At 38.6% G+C, this 19,506-nt stretch overlaps 1 protein-coding gene across 13 annotated transcripts in view; it reads left to right on the forward strand.

Annotated features, from left to right (window-relative positions):
• FAM13A (family with sequence similarity 13 member A) overlaps nt 1-19,506 on the forward strand; it is a 366,926-nt gene that overhangs the window by 296,435 nt on the left and 50,985 nt on the right. For 9 of the 13 annotated variants that reach the window (XM_045079369.1, XM_045079367.1, XM_013058040.2 and 6 more), the window contains 3 exons: nt 3,791-3,832; nt 6,703-6,882; nt 12,063-12,249. In XM_045079369.1, the coding sequence (XP_044935304.1) occupies nt 3,791-3,832; nt 6,703-6,882; nt 12,063-12,249 (409 nt within the window). The remainder of the gene's footprint in view (nt 1-3,790; nt 3,833-6,702; nt 6,883-12,062; nt 12,250-19,506) is intronic. The other 4 variants (XM_013058041.2, XM_045079371.1, XM_013058046.2 and 1 more) reach the window with 1 other exon arrangement.

Consider the following 19,506-nt stretch of genomic DNA (forward strand, 5'->3'; position numbering starts at 1 on the left):
AAAAGCAAGTTCCATTGTAGACAAAGGAAATCTGTATTTTTCACTTTAACTTATTTGCTTATTGCCCATTTGTCGTTTTTCTTAGAATTACCTTCATGAGTGAATTATAGCTATGGAAATAGCCCCTACTTCTGTCATTAAATATTTTTAGAAATCTTGCTATTGGTGGATTATTAAGCACATCCCACAGGAACTATACAGGTGGCTGGATACCTGACCAAAGCTATATTGGTATTTAATAAACCATAACTATGACTGAAACTGTCATAATATGCAGTTATAACCTTTTGTGGTGATTCAAACTTTAGGGCAGTAAACTTTTAGAGCTAAAAGAAAACCACAGGGACCACTAGCCAAGTCTTTCATTTTCTGTGTGAAGAAACCCACCCAGAACAGCCAGGCTAACCAACAATCCATGATTTCAGCTAATTAACTGCGGAACAAAGACCAGAACTTCTCTTTTCTGATTCCCAGTGGAACATGTTCTCAGAATACTTTCTTTAGAGAAACTCTGATTTAAAAACATGAAAATATGAACATGTTAAGTATACCAAAAATTGTAAAGGACTATTAAAGAAACGTAAAACTATAAATTATCATAAATTTGACCCAAGATCAACATATTAACAAAATTGAATATGATTTAATTCCTTGCTTTTGTCATCAATCTATTCATTTATTTTGCATTCTGAAAATGGCTCAGTTAAGCCTCTGCCTTTAGCTCAGGTCATGATCCCATGGTCCTGGGATCAAGCCCCATGTCGGGCTCCCTGCTCATTGCGGAGTCTACTTCTCCCTCTCCCTCCACCTGTCCTCCCCACTTGTGCTCTCTTTCTCTTTCTCAAATAAATAGATAAAATCTTTTTTAAAAAATTTAGATGGCTTAGGTCATTTTTCTTTAAGCTATGAGGAAATCTTGATGTGTTGCCTTTTATTCACTTATGCTAGTGTAAGCTTTCCAATGCATACCCTCTTCACTTAGATTAGAATGTTTAAAAATAGCTATTGTGATATCTAAGTAATTGAAGTCTTGAAGACTCTTAGTTTCAGGGAATTACAGCTTTGCTAATCAGTGTCTTCCACAAATCAACAGCATCAGAATCACTGTAGAATTTGTTAAAAAGGCAGAATTTCAGCTTCTCAGGAAGCTTCACCTTCCTGAGACCTAGAGGTGCTGAATCGGAGCCTGAGTGAACGAGATCCTGGATGACTCCGATATGCTTTAGAATTTGAGAAGCACCAACATGGCTTTAGTTATCGCAGAACCTGTTTCTGCTTGAGGTCATTTTCTTGTCTCTTTCTTCCTCACCTTTTGTGTGTATGTGTGTGTGTGTCCTGCCCCCTACCTCCCCACAAAGAAACATAAAAATATCAGTGTGTGCTTTAATAAGCAAAAAGAAGTTCAGGCCAAAGTGTGTAAAGAAGGGAGAAAAGGTGTACATCTACTCATTCTGAGACAGCACGGAGGACTAATTGACTGCTTATACTTCTTTGCCTTTGGAATATTTTTAGCATCTATCAGATCAATGTGTTCCCCTCTTCTGTGTCCCCCCAGAGCCATCATTCCCAATGGGCCCTGCTCCCCAAACTGAGGCTGTGTGACTACATTGAGAAGTAAAATACAGAAGTTAATTACACAGTGTTGACTTTACAGAGGGTGAGCCACAAAGCATCAAAAGCAGGGACTGCCTGTTCCAGTTAAGGACAGAGAAGAGCAAAGGATATATTATTGGTTGTGTAATCTGGGAACCACTGTGAATAACAGGCATTGTGAGGCAGATGAGAAAAATGGTTGTGATTAAAAGCAAAGTAAAATACCTAAGTCCAGGCCTCCATCTACAAAGATGATTCTAGTGAGTTTTTCTTCTACTGAGTAATGGATTGAATGGCTAGTGTAGTGATTAAGAGCTTAGACTCTGAGCTAAAACGTTCTTGGTTCAAATTCCAGCTCATCTACTTGGCTCTGTCACTGTGGGCAAGTTACTTAACCTCTAAACTCTTCAACTGAAAATTGAGAAAACAATAGTACCTACCCAAATGGGTTATTGTAAACAGCAAACAGGAAAATATATGTACAAAATACTCGACACAGTGTCTGAAACATAGTTAAGTACTCAGTATTAGAATGCATTTATTTTTTCATTTGCTTTCATTTATAAAGGTTTTTCTCATCACTTTCCCTTGTGAACAGTAGCATTATTTTCTGTGTCTCTTCTGGGATTTGGCTGTGGTTTGTGGCCGGAACAAAGAGCTACAGCTCTTTTTTAAGGAAATTCTCTGGGCTGAAAAGTGAGTGTCTGCTGATCACCTCTTGTATAGTGAGTGGTAGGCTGGGTCTGACAGTGGTGATAGTGGTGATAACAGTAGAGAGTATAATGAAAGAAAAAGAGAAATAGCATACTTTCCCTTGAAGCACTTAGATTCTGGGTGGAAAGAGATGAAATACCCATGTACGTGGAAGAAAAACCCAGCAGATAGATTTAAAAAAGACAAAACTAAATATGTTCTTGTGTTCAAAATTGCATGGTAGATACAAGGCTGTTTGGGGTGATTGGGAGGCAGCCATCAGCATCAGTCATTAACCCCTGTCGCTTTCTTCAAGTGTTTTCTACAAAGAAGGTGGAGCAAAGGAAACCGTTGTATCTATTAGGGAAACCTATAGTGTGACAAGCATGGAAGATTTTTTGTTTGAACAGACTTTTGAATCTTGATTTAGAAGTTGACTAAGCACTGGAGGGCAGACCGTGAGAAAATCTTGATATTGATGCAGCTGAAATTGCTGCTGAACTCAACCTCATTGTGGTTATATGAACACAGGGGGCAGGCAAGAGTGCTTATCATAGAGTGTTCTATAGTTTCACTATTTCGCTTTAGGCTGAATACTTTGTAATGCTTTTGAAGGAATTCAGGTTTGGGAGGAAACAGAAAAGTAGAGGAAATTTATAAGTGTCCAATAAAGGGGCCATAAATTAGGTGTTGAGATGAAACATAGAGCTTGAAGCATTCTTCCATCTCGAGGAACTCAGGAAGAAAGGTGGCTTAGAAATAGTTGTGTAGGGGCACCTTAGTGGCTCAGTCAGATAAGTGTCTGCCCTCCGGTCAGGTCATGATCTCAGGGTCCTGGGATCAACCCCAGGTCAGGCTTCCTGCTCAGTGGGGAGTCGGCTTCTCCCTCCACCCTTCCCCTGCTTATGTTCTCTCTCTCAAATAAATAAAATATTTTTTAATGATACATTTAAAAAAGGAAAGAAGCTAGAGTTGCTTGCTTGTTCCCTGTCCCCTGTGGTTCCTGCTGCTTTCTACCTGTTCTGAGCAGTTTTAGAAAGTTTCTTCTGGCTGCAGGTCTGGAGGGAGTGGAAGAGGAGGGAACAGATTTGGGCTCGGGAGAACAGGGAATGGGTAGAGTTGGTAGCAGAAGACAGTCAGTGGCATTGTAGTAATATTTTGAGTAAATGAAAAGATGCTGAAGGAGCTCAAGGGCCAGTAGGGGGAGTAGAGATGGTTTTTCAAGGTCGCTTTGAAACAGTCCATCATGGATGTCTTTAAAATGGAAGGGGAGGGGGGACACTGTTCAGGAGTAAACACTCAGTACTGACTCAGGAATAAACACTTAGCATTCTCCAATTCCAGAAACAAGTGAAAGTCAGCGTCTGTCGGTAGGTGGGTTAAACATTGTGCGTGGGTCACTGAGAGTCTAGCTAATACTTTCAGTCTGGAAGCCCCTTCAGATGTTTGGTGCACAGTCTCATGCTCTGTCTAATCTGACTTTCTTTGTGCTTCTTTCCCACAGCACGCATGTATCCCAAGTCAGCAATGTTTCAGCAACTGGAGAGTAAGTTACTTGGGTTTCCCTTTCCCACTTAGCAAACAGAAACAAAGCTACTCTAATGGTGTATAGTATTGGACAATGAATGCCATAAGCAACCTATGATGATCTGTAAAACCACTGAGAGAAGAGGACTAAAGAAGGGCTCCTGCTTGAGCTTCTGTGTGGATGTATGACTAGAGACAGCCTAACAATTTGAACATACAAGATTTTTGTTTCAGTCAAAATAATGACAGAGTCCATTACTGTTTACAAAATACGTGTCTGGAGAGATCTCTTTCAGCGGAGGATGCCATTAAAGGTTAAAGCAGTACAATGTCTTTACTTCTTATTTTTAATCAGCCTACATTTGTTGAATAACTGTGATACGCCAAGGGTAGCTTTAGGTGTGTAATGTCAAGTAAGCCTCTGGCTCTGCCTTCAGGGACTTTACCATCTAAAAGGGACACAGAATCAAAAGCAAATCAATGATGGCAACAAGTCCTTTTTCCATAGGGCAGGGACAGTGCCCTACTGATGATGCCTGTCACATGTCTCTTCCTTCCTAAGGCTACCAGCTGCGTGTACACTAAAACCTAAGCTCCAGTTACCTGCCCCTGCCTCCCTCTCTGACTACATTGCTCCTTAGGCTTCAGCCACGTGACATTCTGTTTCTGGAATAGGCCAACCTTATATTTGCCCCAGAGCTCTTGCACTGTTTCTCAGCCTGGCCATTCATTTTCTTACCATTTACTTTTTTGTTCAAGTGTCCTCTCCTCCAAGAAGCCATCCCTGACTACCCACAGTTCTTCTCCAATTCCCTGCATCATTTTGGAGAGAATTTATCACTATCTGAAAGTTCATGATTCATTTATTACCTGTCTGCCTCATAGCAAAGGAAGCTCTATAAACATGGGGACCTTGTTTGTCATTTTCATGGCTGTATCCCTAACACCTAGGAAAGTGCCTGGTTATATTAGGCACTAGATAAAGGTTCGTGAATAGTTTCTTGCTCAAAGATATTCCATCACACCCACCTCTCTTTCTTCCTTGTGAGATGTAAATGGACCTTTTTAGGGCATCTTCCATCAACAGGGATCAAGAGGAAGTGGAGAAAAGGTGTGATAATGTAGAAGAGAGAATAATTTAAAGAAGCACTAAGTAGGGTGAATTTGGATCTAATAGGATGAATTGGGAGTTTTTCTTCTTCTTTGTTAGGTGAGGAAACAATGAGAGAGCTGGACCAACCTCTCTTAGCTCTGTGAATTTTAAAGAGATTCCAGAATTATACTGAGGCATAATATATATGTTCCTGCTTGTGTATTTCCTAATAGCTTTTACCTCTTATCTGTCTGTATAGTTTGGAAAAGGTGTGGGGTTTGTTTGTATATGTTAATTCACTCACATTCCTATAGACCACTATTAGGGAATCTTGAATCATTGGGATGTGGAGTTCTAAATATAAAAACTCTCTTTTTTTAAGGATTCATTCATTCATTCATTTTTCGGAGGCTAAGGGGCAGAGGGAGAGGGAGAGAAAGTCTTAAGCAGACCCTGTGCTGAACACAGAGCAGGACTTGGGGCTCAATCTCACAACTGTGAGATCACAATGTGAGCCAAAACCAAGAGTTGGGCACTCCACTGGCCATACCACCCAGGACCCCCTAAATATAAAAGTTGTAATGTCCAAGTTAGACCATATTTGTTCATTGTCTTCAAGTAGTATTAATGAGATTACCATGTGTCTGTTATTAAACTACATTTGGAAAATCTAAGTATCTTAAATTTTTCAAAATCCATCTGAACATTTTAAAAATAAATATGTGGTTCTTTTTAAAAATTTTAATACCCTTATTGAAGTCAAATTAATATGTAAGGAACTACACATACTTAATGTGTGTACAGTTTGATGAGTTTGGATGTGATCCTTTTTTCAAGTGCAGAAAATTATGATTTGAGGAGTATATGTTTAGAATTTTCCATGCCAGCTTATCCAAAATTGAATAGTGTGGTGATAAAAGAATGGAGGGCACATTTTGCATTGAACACTGAGTGTGCATAAACAATGAATTTTGGAACACTAAAAAAAAATAAAATTAAATAAAAATTTTTTTAAAAGAAGGCTTAGACACATTAAAAGATTATATAGCTTTAAAAAGGATACCTTATCTAACTCACCATGTACTCTTTTCAGCCCCTGTGCTTAAGTATTTCCTCATGTTAGATGAAGTAAATCTACCCTGCCATCTTCAGTAACACATATTAGTGGCACATGTTTGTATGAATACAGCTTCAATTATTAACATCACAGTTTAATTGCATGGAGGTTTAAAAAGATTTTCTTTTTCTAAGTAGTAATTGTTCTGGGGAGGTCTTCCATTTTAATAGCATTATTGCCTGTATAATTCTATCTTAAAGGGATTCTAAATAGATAATAGGCATCATAAAATCATTTGTGCCAGTTTGCTTTGTAAACTATACTGTCTTCCTCTGCAGAGCTGGTATGAAATCTGACGGAACTCACCTTTGTAAGAATAGGTCTATTATTATTCTATGAGGAAAAAGTATTTCCTCATTCTGCCTCATATTAAGTGACCCTTATTTCCTGAATGCCTCTGATAAATGTTGTTAGGCTTGCTGTGAGCATTTCAGTCATCCTGGACCTACGAAGATGAGAAACACAGTGATCAAACTGGTAGAATTTGTCAGGTTTTGGGTTTTATTTTTAACACATGATGCAGATATTTTGAGATGTCTCATATGCTGTCTTTGTTCATGAAGCTGTGGTAGATCTGTCGTAGGAAATGCTGATATTCCAAAATTATGGATATAAGTTTTAAAAGGCAATCACTGATAAATTTGACTGCCTGATGGACTCTGTGTTCTGCTTTCATTAGACTCTTGGAAAGAACCATCCGGTCGGCAGTAGAACAGCATCTTTTTGATGTTAACGGCTCTGGAGGCCAAAGTTCAGAGGATTCAGAATCGGGAACGTCATCAGCATCTCCGGCCCTGTCTGCCAGACAACGCCGCCGCCAGTCCAAAGAGCAGGATGAAGTCCGACGTGGCAGAGACATGTGAGTTGGCATTAGAGCTTTATTTGCATTTTCTCCTCTCCTTTTAAAAATACACACCTGAATTAGTCACTATGTTATAGCCATTCCCATTTCAGTATTCAGGTTAAAACTATAAAATTTCCTTTCGACTATTCTGAACTTCACTAACATTTGGAAACGTGTAAGGGACTAAATGAACATTTCAGTTGGGTCTGGATGTTTTGTGTTGTCTAGATGTGTGTTGTAGGAAGCCACCTCTGATTTAATACATTTCAGGGCTTCCTCATGGATATCTTCTTTAGAAGGATGCTGAACCACTGGAGGAAAAAACTCCCACATGCCTGTCCAGAGGTGGTTTTGTTTTTTTGTTTTTGTTTTTGTTTTTTTTTTTTAAGATTTATTTATTTGAGCGAGAGAGAGCATGTGTGCGCGTGTGTTGCAGGTGGGAGTGGGGGGTAAAGGAAGAGAGAAGCCCAAGATGACTTCTTGCTGAGCAGAGATTCTGACAGGAGCAGAAACCAAGAGTCAGGTACCCAGCTGACTGCACCCTGGCCCCAGCCATCACAGGCTGATTTTTTCCTTATTAGACAACTTTCATTTGGTTGTTAAACTAACTTGTGAAATCAACAGATTTCCCTACTATATTGGCCTGGTGCAATACTAGAATATCACCGTAATACTCTAATAGTTGACTACACTTCAATGTCAGAATGGTAGAGCTTAAGTTTAATCAGAAGAAGAAATGCTCAAGTTCTTTATTATCATAATGACTAATTTTAAGCTTTCCCACAGTGTGAATTTCAAGAATAGTATCATAAGTAACTTTAGTCTCCATTAGAGGATTTGATAAAATACAAATAAACAGTTAATCTTCTGTATTTTTCAGTAGTCATCATTTAAATGTCAAAGAAAATAAAGTTGCATTCATGTATTTTTTCCTGAAAGTTTTAAGTTTGTTTTTATCTACTATAGCATTTAGTCTCTATAAAGCTATTGTTTTGAACTCCTGATGAAATGTCAAAGAGTAAATCAGATCCTAGTCCCCCTCATTCCTTTTCACCTGGATTCATAATGCACATCAAAAATCTTAGGGCTGTGGGGGGAGAGGAAACTTCTTTGTGCTTAAAGAAAGACGCCAAAGATAAGTGGTATAAACAAACACCACGTTGCATATCATGAAGTTGTTTAAGTGACATGCTAGCAAATGTGATTTTAGAAATAAAGCAGTATCAATGATATAGACCACTGACTTTTTAAGTGATCTAAGCAGCACTTTAAAAAAAAAATTGCCTTGGGGCTGTTGGATAGGAGGGAGTGCTATAATATTACCTTCAGAAAATAGAAAAATTATAATACAGGAGGTGTTTACATTTAAAATTAGCTCCTGACTAAGCTTTACAGAAAATGTTTAGGAGTATAATTAGCCCATGTACTGCCTATATTGTGCTACACAGCAAGTACAAATTATTTAATACTGTTCTTATCCTCTGTCTCATTTTTTGCCAAATAGTATGTGGCAACACATTGTATTTTTAAAATATCCTTAGTGTGTCACGACATCATGCTTTCCACCCTCTTTGTTTGGACAGAGGGATAGCAAGCAGAGGTTGAAAGTGGTAGTAAGCACAAGAGAGAGAACTGAGCAGACGGTGGTACTGTTGATGGTGGGTGCATGGCGGCAACAGGGAACAGCACAGTGGGGTAAGGTCCAAATGAACAGGCAGCAGAAAAATATGGAACATAGAGTACCTTTCCTGCAGAATTCAGAGTTTCCCACGTCCAGGTATGTTTCTATTCTAAGTTCTCTTGATCATATTCTACTATCAATATCAGGAGAACAAAAGGAGACAAAGAACATTAGAAACCAACTAACCTAACAATCTGAGAAACTCTAACCTTCCCCTTGTTTTTTCTTCTCTTTTCTTCTTTTTCTTTCTTCCCATTCTTCTTTTCACTGCTCATGCTGGTCACTCACTATGGTCAGACAAGAGTTGGACACTGAGTAAGTAAATCTCGGGCTGCAAACCGTGTGTGGCCATGGTAACTTATAGTCTCACTGTTACTTTTTCCTTGGTGCATGGTCTGGACACTCGGAAGTTCCCTTCCTATGCTCCCTGTTGGCCTCAGCCTCCTAGGCATATGTTGTCTTCCTGATCTGACACGCTAGGTAATTAACACACCTTGAAAGTCCTTTCTCTTCAACTCCCAGTCCACACTGAATTGCCTCTCTGAGCTCACCAGGTCTGGGGGGGGGGTAGATGGCCCTTATCTCAGGGCTCCAGACCTTACTATTTTTGTCCCCATGAAGGTCCTCTCCAGTATGTCCTCAGGAGATATAATGATATATCACTGATTGTGCAGAATTTGAGAATCATTATTATAGCCTATTGTAAGTATGTTTTTTCCTAGTATATACCTACATATAATTGATTCATTGATCTAAGATTTTCATCAAGCTTTGCTTAAAAGGTAGGCTTTATTCTAAGCTAGGCTTTATTCTAGTCAAAACTGTTAACTGTATGGAATGGTTCAAAAGAGTTTTTAAAAATTAGAAATTTGTTGTATTTTTGTCTATTACTGTGCCTCCTAACAACTTAAAGCTGCAACCACGTAAAAAATATATATCCTTGAAGCCAATGATAACCACATTTCAGAGTAAGATTAAGGTCAATGAAGTCTGTACTAAAGTCATCAGAGCAGAGTTTTGAAATAAGTACAGGAGATAGACTAAGACTATAAATATTTCATTTTAGTGCAAATGATTGATCAGGCTTATTATTTGCTATCATAAAGATATCAGAGTTTAAGCAATATATTCGTTATGCAGAGGGGTTCAGTTTATTTATTAAAAAACTCGCCATCTGGCAGGTGCATGGAAATGATGACTCTTGGTGATGGGTATATTGAAATTCATTGTGATAGTGTCCCCTCTGTATGTGTGAAAAATTTATATTAAGTATTTTTCTTAAAAGCAAAGGGTAGTTAGGTGAAAAGAAAATGGTTTCAGCTGTCCAAAATACAATAAACTGGAAATTTGTACATATTTGTTATATAAATACTATACTAAATTCCAACTTCAAAGTAAAAAAAGAAAAAGGAACAAACAAACAAACAAACAAACAAAAACAGTGCTGTATTAGGGGAATGGTAAATAGTTGAGTATAGCCAGAACATTAAGTGTGTCTGTAGAGATGGGGAAGAAACTCTAGATAAAAGTGAGAGGCTAAATTGGATTAGAGCACCCACCTTATGGCCTCATTGAGCCTAATTACCTCTGGAAAAGCTCTGTCTCCAAAAACAATCACATTAACAGATGGTAAGGGCTTCAGCAGAGGAATTCGGGGGGAAACACAATACTGTCATAATTGCTTTCAAACATAAACCCTCCCCATGAAAAATATTTTAATGGGATGTATACCACAGGAGTTAGAAGTATGAAGAGTGATACATAGAATTTATATAGTAGAACAATTAATTTTGAACTTGAGACCAAATTCATCCAGCCATCCATAGAAAGGTGTCTTGAAGAGTGTCTGCACGAGTACGTATTAGTCCCTGTCTGCTCTTCCTTGTCCTTTTGTGATTTTATACTTGGGGTATTTCTAATATTTGTTGCATAAATCTTTTCTATAATTTCACTAAGTACATATACTTACATTTAAAGTATATAAAATAAGACTAAATTGAATATGGAGTGCTAAAAATCACCAAAGATATTATAACTTTGAAAATATTAGGATCATATTTATTTCATAGTTTTGCCTCCATGATAAGCCCGTCTAAGATAGGATGTGAATTTAGATGGCAGAATAAATATTTAACATGGTATTTCATTTTTGTATATGGTTGAACCGATGGTAAAATATAGTCATCTGCTTTGCTCTTTAGAGCTCATTTATTTCAAAATATAGCTATAAGTGGTTAGGGTGTTACCTTCACTCAGTCCTACCATAAGGGAGAGACCTTACTCAGTTATACCTGGGCATGCCATTATGCTACCCTGATGGCTTAATTTGTCCTTTGATGTAGTAAAAAAACAAACAGTTTGCTAAGTAATTTAACTTTATGAAAACTCCTTAAGGAAATGTTTAAAATACTCAGAGCAATTTCAAGAATATTAAGTGATTAAATTCTGTAGTTATGACATTCACATCTGCTTCTAAATCTAAGTCATGAACGGGGCACTGGGTGACTCAGTTGGTTAAGCCACTGCCTTCGGCTCAGGTCATGATCCCAGGGTCCTGGGATCAAGACCCACTTCGACTCCCTTTGCCTGCTGCTCCTGCTGCTTGTGCTCTCTCTCTCTCCCCCACCCCCACCCTGCTAAACAAATAAATGAAAACTTTAAAAAAAAAAAAAAAAAAAAAAACTAAGTCATGAAGGACCTCCAGTTAGTTTACATCCTAAAATTCCTTGTACTGGGACATGACAAATCCATACTTCAGTTAAAATGCTTTATATTCCACAGTTTTTATTAACTTACACTGTTTCTATCAAGATTATCAAATGCAGTCAAGAGTTTGTTATTAATGCTTTTCTACTGTGCTAAATTGTCTTTATCATTTGGGAAAACAGTTTTTTCCATTCAAGGAAAAAAAGACATCATATTTCCTTTTCAGATTTTTCTCCACACATTGTATTATAAAATGTGTGTGTAGCAGGGATCCTGGGTGGCTCAGTCAGTTAAGCATTCAACTCTTGATTTCAGCTCAGGTCATGGTCTCAGGGTAATGAAATGGAGTCCTGTGTCAAGCTCTCCACTCAGTAGGGAGTCTGCTTGAGATTCTCTCTCTCCCTCTGCCCTTGCCCCCATGTACATGCGAGTTCTCTCTCTCAGATAAATTAATAAATCTTTAAAGAGTGTGTGTGTGTGTGTGTATAATCTGTTAATAATAGGAAATTTTTTTGTAAGATTGCACTGTTCTCCTTGTTTGAATATAAATTACTTTGGGTACAACCTCAAAAGTTGTTCATTGGTAGAAACAGAGTCCTTGCCAGTTTGCCTCTAGGAATAATTTCTCTTGTAATGTGATTTATTTGGCACCAAGTGGTCTCAGGAGTAGCACAGTGCTCAGATTTTTATCGAAGAGGGAAACTGGAATTTCTGGGCACTCTCCTGATTTCCCATGTGATGCAGTGACAGTGTCATTAAAATGTCCCTTTTACCTTTTAAAATTAAGCTTTTTTTTTTTTAATTGAAGGGGACTTGTCAACAAAGAAAATATTCCATCTGGGTTCAACAGCCTTGAAGATTGTATTTTGAATGCTCAGGAAGTGGAAAAATTGTATGAAAATACTTCTGGTTACATTGGAGAACGGGGCAAACCTAAACGTCAGAAATCCAGTTCCAAACTTTCTGAACTCAGTGAAAACCAAGATGGTCTTGTGGTAAGTAAAAATTCTATAAAATTTTTACTTGTAACCAATTAGGAAATACCACATCTCTTTTTCTTGCTTTGTAAAAAAAATAATAATTTCAATCGTGAGTTTCTGAGAACTGTAGGATATGAGTTGTGAAGACCTCAAAGCTACTAAGTATACACACTTGTATTTCTTTTTAACAAATACAAAAATCAAAGCTGAGAAAGATTATATTCTGCCAAAAGAAAAAGAGACAGCACACTTTGATTTTCCATGTTACTCAAAGGATTTTTATCTCATTCTTTTGAGAATTTTTAAATTGTATTTTTGGAATATTGTCATTAAAGCATTTTTTATTTTCTCCCACTCTATTCATCCTTTAAATATAGTTATGTAAAAAAATAATAATAATAATGAACTTAAGCCTGGTGAAAGAAAACTACACGGGGAAAAAGGATCAACTCCCTTTGTGTACAGAAATCTCTGTAGTCAGAAATTTAGCTCAGATCTATACTCTGCAAAGTATTTTCTTCCAAATTAATCAGAAAGAAAAACAAAAAAGGTCAACCTCTTATAGAGTTACCTCACTTCTGAACCCTGGATCATTGATTTGCTGTATAAGTTATTACAAGTAGTTTCTGACAGTAAATATTTATTCAGTTTAAATATTAGTATACATTATCCTTTTCTGTATATTCTTCACTTTCTCTGAGAAATGAGAACCAAAGCCTGTCTTCTTAGTTCCTTTAGTTTTAAAAAAAATTAACAACAACAAAAACTGTAGATAAAATTTATAACAGAACATGACCTGGAATCCCCATAATAAAAATAGGTAGTGCCCATTCTTAATGTTCAATGTATAAATACTCTGATCTAGTTTATCTCTGACAAGCTTTTAGCTCCATGTTGGGTTTTCTATACATTTAGTAAACTTATAAGCCATCTGTTTTCCATTGTCAATTTCAGAATATGCTTGGAGAAGATTCCCAGTTTTGCCCTAATAAAATCTACATAAATGCAAATCCAGGGAAACATGTTAATTTCTTTTTTCCCTCTAAATGTCCTTTTTTTAAAAAAGATTTATTTGTTTGTTTGTTTGTTTGTTTGAGAGAGAGAGAGAGCACAAGCAGGGAGAGTGGCAGGCAGAGGGAGAAGGAGAAATGGGCACCCCACTGAGTAGGCAGCCCATTGCAGGGCTCAATCCCAGGGCCCTGGGATCATGACCTGAGCTGAAGTCAGACACTTAACCTACTGAGCCACCCAGATGCCCCTTTTCCTCCAACTGTCTTGATATTCTGTTTCTAGAAGTAAAGTAACCAGCTAACAGAGACAGAAGCAATCACCCACTGCAGGCCCAAGTCTGATACACTCCAAATAAGGAATGTAAGGTTTGGAACCATTGCACGCATTAAATATTTTTAACATTAACATAATTCTTATTGAGGGGAAAAGTAAATTTTTAAATAAAATAAATGGTGCTAATTTCATTAGCAGTTTATTTGGCTCACAATTTGCTTATCTGCCAAAGCGATTACAACTAAAAATCCAACAGATGACTTCTTTGGAAAGATGTGCTTCTCTATTTCAATCCCTTTTTACATGACTTAATCCATTAATATTTTCTTTCCCACCAGGAATGGCATCTTAAATTAAATAGATAGAAATAGCTAATAAAAGTGAAAAAGTACATTTATTCCTTAGAATATGTGTCCATAAAACTGTGGACATATTCTTTGTTTAAAAATGTTTGGGTGGGAGAGCCTTCTACTATCCAGTCTTTTTACATGAAAGGATTTGCCCCCACCTTAGTTGCCAGTTTCCTCATTCCAGGATTGTGAATGTCACCTATTAACGTAAGTGAGCCAAGTGGACCATGTCTTTGTTGCAATGAATAATTGAAAAACCTGCCAGCACAACTCAGGAGAAAAACTTCCTCATCTAAAGTGAGGGTGTTCTCTAAGAGCTTTTCTAACTGTCATATTCCATAAATTTTTAAACCTAATCTTCACAGCTAACCACAAAGCAAAGAGCCAGGGAACATAACAAGTATTTAGACTACACCTTAAAAGTTAAGTTGGTGCATCTTAACTTGTCCTTTATGTTTAACGTCCTAATTTTACTTTTCCCAACTCTCCCCAACACCTTTTCTTACTCCATTTCAAGTTCTTTACACCCTGACTAAACATTTATTTCTATAGTTGGGTCAGCCGGTGGGGGGGTGAGGGGAATAATAATACGTAATTATATGCCTTTATGTGCCAAGAAATATTTCAGGTCCTGGAGATAAAGAAGTGAGAAAAATCGGCAGAGGTAGCTCTCCTCATGGAGTTTACATCCTACTAGATGTATTAACAGACAATAATCAAGAATAAGTAAGTAAAACACAAAATATATTAGAGATTGATAACTGCTAGGAAGAAACCTAAATCAGAAAATAGGAATAGGAATCATGAGGGGGCTGGAGGTGGAATTTGAAATAGAGTGGTCTGGGAAGGACCTTCTAAGAATTTGACATTTGAGTGTAAAGATTTAGAGAAAGTAAGGAAGCAAGCTATACTATGATAGTAGGTTCAAAGGCCCTGAGACAGTCACATTTCTGGAACATTCAAGAAACCACAAAGACCCAATTGTGATTGGAAGAGAGTAAGCAAAATTAAAGAGGTAATAGGAGAGGATGGGCAGATGAAGTAGTGCCTCATAGATCATTGTGAGAACTCTGCCTTCATTCTGGGTGAGATGAGAATCCATTTGAGGGTTCTAGGTAGAACAGTGATCTGGCTTACTGAAATTTGTTTACCTACTTTGTTGAGCATAGACAGTAAGCACGCAGGGGCAGAAACAGGGAACCCAGTTAAGCAGCTATTACAATAAACTAGATTTGAGATGATGATGGTTTGAACTAAGGTGATACCAGAGTCAACATCCATTTCCTTGCAGGCTGTACGATGCACTTCCCGAGGGGGCACTGTTCACACTGACTAAACTCCTTCTGGAGGGGTACGTTGCAGTTGTCATGACATAGTAAAGATTCTGCATGTGTTTTGAAAGGAGAATTGACAAGAGTTTCCTGACATTACCTGTGTGGTGTGAAAGTAATCAGGGAGTCAAAGATAACTCCAGGGGTTTTGGCCTGAGCAACTAGATTTGTGTTACAAGTTTAACTGAGATAGAGAAGACAGAAGGTTGGGTTCAGTTTGGACATAAGATTAAGCTGCCCATTAGATATCCAAGAGGGCATATCAAGAAAGCCAGTGGATTTCTGGGCAAAGAGTTTAGGGGGGGAAATCCTGGCTACAGATACAATGTGGGAGTCATCAGCAGATAGAGGATATTTAAAGCCAGTATACTCGGTGAGATGACCAAGGGAATGAGTTTAGACTGGAAAGAGAAGTTGACTCAGGGACTGTGAGCCCTGAGACACACCAACATTTGGAAGACGGGGAAATGAGAAGGTACCAGGGAAGGAGATTTACGAGATCAGCAAAGTAGAAGACAGAGAAGGTGAGTTTAGTGCCTTGGTAGCCAAGTGAAGAGAGTGTCTCGGGGGCAAAAAGGTCAGATGATGGCTCGAGCAGAAGACTGAGAGTTTGACCATTGGGATTAGCAAACTGGAAGTCACTTAATAAAAGCAGTTTGGATGAAGAGATGGGAGCAAAAGCCATTTTCCAGAGAAAGTGAGAGGAGAGTAACTGAACACAGTGACTAATAATTTCACACTGATCACACCAGCCCACAAGACAACACAGGAGAATATGCTGTAGACCAAAAAAAGCATCTTACAGATTTGGCATCTCTAAAGTGGGAACCGTCTGGGCATGTTCCCCCTTGTACTTTCGCCTCTCTAGACTGTCATGACCAGCAGAGACCAAGAGACTACAGATAATTCAGAGCTTAAAAATCGAGGGTAGTAAGTGACATTAGAGTGTTCTGTCGTATCTCTAATTATTGCCACAGTCCCAAACTTTTCTTCCCTTTTTAAACTCTTGGCCTATGCCTGTGCCCATCAGTCATTCTCAGAGGAAAACCTTATCTCCTGATTTATTTGGATGAACTAACATATACAGCTTGTGTTTCAGGAACTTCCCTCACTCCTGCTTCAAAATGTCTCCAGAACTCTACTCATTATTTTTTTCTTACCTGCTCAAATAGTAACATGGTTTTTCTGATGTCTAAGGTTAACCTCTAAAATGAAGGGGTATCTTTGTAAATTCTACCTTCTACATCCATCTCTCCACCCCACACCCATGCACGTGTGCAAACATATACATGCGCTCTCTCACTTCTCCTTTTCATTGGCTTCCCCTTCATTGGCTCATTTCTGTTGGCCTAGGAAAAAGCTTCATCGCTAAAAGCTTTCTCTCCTGGGCACAATTTAATAGCTTGAATCAAAAGTCCCAAGTCAGTCATGCATATTATCCAGTAATCGTACTTATACCACTTGGTTCTACTTAAATATGCAAAGACCATGTATTAATTTGCTCACCACAAGCCTTTTTATAATTATGGAAAATTAGAAACAATTTAAATGTTCAAAAGTGTCAGATAAGTTAAGCAACATTTGTGTGTCAGTTCAATAAAATTAGGATTCTGAAGACTTTGTAATAAAATAAAAACCATTGACAAGTTATATTTTAAGGGTTTTATATTTATTATCAATTTTAATCCTCCCAATAATCCAGAAGGTGGATTTATTTTTATTATAACTCTCATTCTAAACGTGAGGAGAATAAGGCAGAGGAGAGTAAAGAACTTCTCCAAGGTCACACATAAGTGGTGGAGGTGGGGTTCCCCTATATCATCCCTCAATATTAAAAGTAGATTATAAAGCAATATACACAGTGCACGCATTCCTACATGTATACATATATGTGTGTATACATTATATAGGTATATGTGTGTATATATAAATTACATATAAAAATCTTCATTCCCAGGAAAAAAGACTGCAAGGAAATGTGCTAAAGTGATTGTATGATGGTGGAAGTAGTGGTATTAGAAGCAACTGTTACTCCTTCCTCTGTTCTCCAAACATTCTCCATCTGACACTAATTCTATAATAAGCATTACATGCATTATATAAAGAAACAAAAACATAGTCTAATAGCTCTGTTATTTATAAACAACATCTATTTAGGGGCATCTGGATGGCTCAGTCGGTTAAGTGCCCAACTCTTGGTTTCGGCTCAGGTCATGATCTTGGGGTTGTGAGACCGAGCCCCATGTCAGGCTCTGTGCTCAGTGGGGAGTCCACTGGAGATTTTCTCCCTCTCCCTCTGCCCCTGCCCCCCTCTCTTAGAGAAAGTCAACGTGCTGAAACCAAACTCATTGTCCCTCCTTAATCTCTTTTTCACCAGGAAAGCCATCTGATCTCATCGCACCATCATTTTCTCAGCCCTTTACTAAGTCATTTCCTGGACTTGCTCCCAGTCCTTGAGGTGTCCTCCACCTTTTCAGTCTGTTGTCAACTTTAGTTGACTCTGCTTTAAAAATGTTATGAAGGTTCCCCTGGTCCCTTTGTATTGCTGTCACATCTCTGAGGCCCTTGTTATAACTGCCCTAGAACAGCACGTCTGCACACCTGCCCCCACTCCCAGCCCCGCGCTACCTTACCTCGGCGAAACAGCCCTCTACCTAATGCAGCAATTTTCAGCCTTTGTTTTCAATCCTCTACAACTCAGCAAGACTTCCTGTCAAAAATTATCTGAGGTGACTCTCTGGATGGTATCAATATAATGTCAAAAAGCCCAACATTGTAGGCCACTGATTTAAAATTATTCATTCCTTCAATTATAACTAACTGTATGACGAGCTCTCTTTTAGGAACCAAGGACACATTGGTTATCAAAATGGACACACCCTCAGCCATCATGAGGTTTACATTCTTTATAGGATCAAATAAGAACCAAGAAAATCCTCAGATCGTGACACACGCTGTGGAGAGAAATGGAGCAGGCAGAGAAGACAGGAAGTGGTGGGAGGTGTAGGATTGATGTTATGCAGAGGATACTCGAGTCGGGCCTCGCTGAGATTGTGCAGGGACGTAAACGAGGTGAGGGGGTCAGCTGTCCGGAGCTTTGGGGAGAAGCTTCCAAGGCAGAGGAGGCAGCAGGCTTAGCCTGCTGAGGATAAGCAAGGGGCTACTCTGGTTAGAGCAGAGTTGAGGGTGATTTTAAGACATGAGTCCAGAGATGTAGCGAGGGTACTGATCCCTTTAGCCTTTGTAGCCATTTTTAGGTCTTTGGGATTTACCTTGAGTGAGATGAGGAGGCATAGAGGACCAGAGAGAAGAAAATCATTTTCTGATGTACCTTTTGAAAGAATTACTCTAGCAACTGTGTTAAGAATAGCCCGGGAGGACGGGGGAGAACAGCCCAGAGGTGTTAAGGGACGAGCAAACACTAAAGCACAATAATTGACATAATCTAAGCAGGAGATGATATCGATTTAGGCCAGGATGATGGCTGTGGAGGTGGTTAAGGTCAGACCTGGGTGTATTTTAAAGTAGAAACAAGAGGATTTTCTAATAAATTGGATGTGGGTGTGAAGAAAGAGGGGGGTGTCTCAGCTGGCTTTCCCAAAGGTCTCAGAGTCGCCTTTGGAAAAGCTAGCTGGAAGGATGGAAAAAACTACTGGAGGGGCAGATTCGCGGGGAAAAATTAAAGTTCCATTCAAATATGTTGAGCTCAAGATGTTTATTAGTAGAAAATCAAGTAGGCAGTTAGATACGTGAATCCGGAGTTCAAGGGAGAGATGAAATAAGTTTGGAAGTCTTTGGCACCAGGTGGCATTTAAAGCCTTGGGCTGGTCTGAGCTATGACAGTGTGTTGGGACATACCGACATTGAGTGGGTAGGCAGATAAGAAGGTATAAGCAGAAAAGATTAAGAAGGAGCAAATAGCAAAATTCAGTGCAAACATGTGGGCAAGAGCCTTATTAGATGTCAGTTAAGAGCACATCAGAAGAGAGAAATGGGAATAGTAAGTGAATAGTAATTTCATACGTTTATAGCGCACCACATCTACCTTGATAGTAGATTTGGGAGGAAGAGAGAGGAAAACATCTAGTTAAACAGGTACAAGAAAGAATTGAGAGAAATGAATTGGGTACTGCAGGTATGGAAAGTTTTTTCAACAGGTTTGGCACTTTAGGGGTGCACTTCAGCAGCAGCTGAAGATAAGGCAAGATCAAGAGAGGGGTTTTAAAGACAGTGACATGGGGGCACCTGGGTGGCTCAGCAGTTAAGCATCTGCCTTTGACTCAGGTCCCGATCTCAGGGTCCTGGGT

The sequence above is a fragment of the Mustela putorius genome, unplaced genomic scaffold (assembly GCF_011764305.1).
Source record: "Mustela putorius furo isolate JIRA1106 unplaced genomic scaffold, ASM1176430v1.1 tig00000382_pilon_pilon_pilon, whole genome shotgun sequence".
Lineage (NCBI taxonomy): Eukaryota > Metazoa > Chordata > Mammalia > Carnivora > Mustelidae > Mustela > Mustela putorius.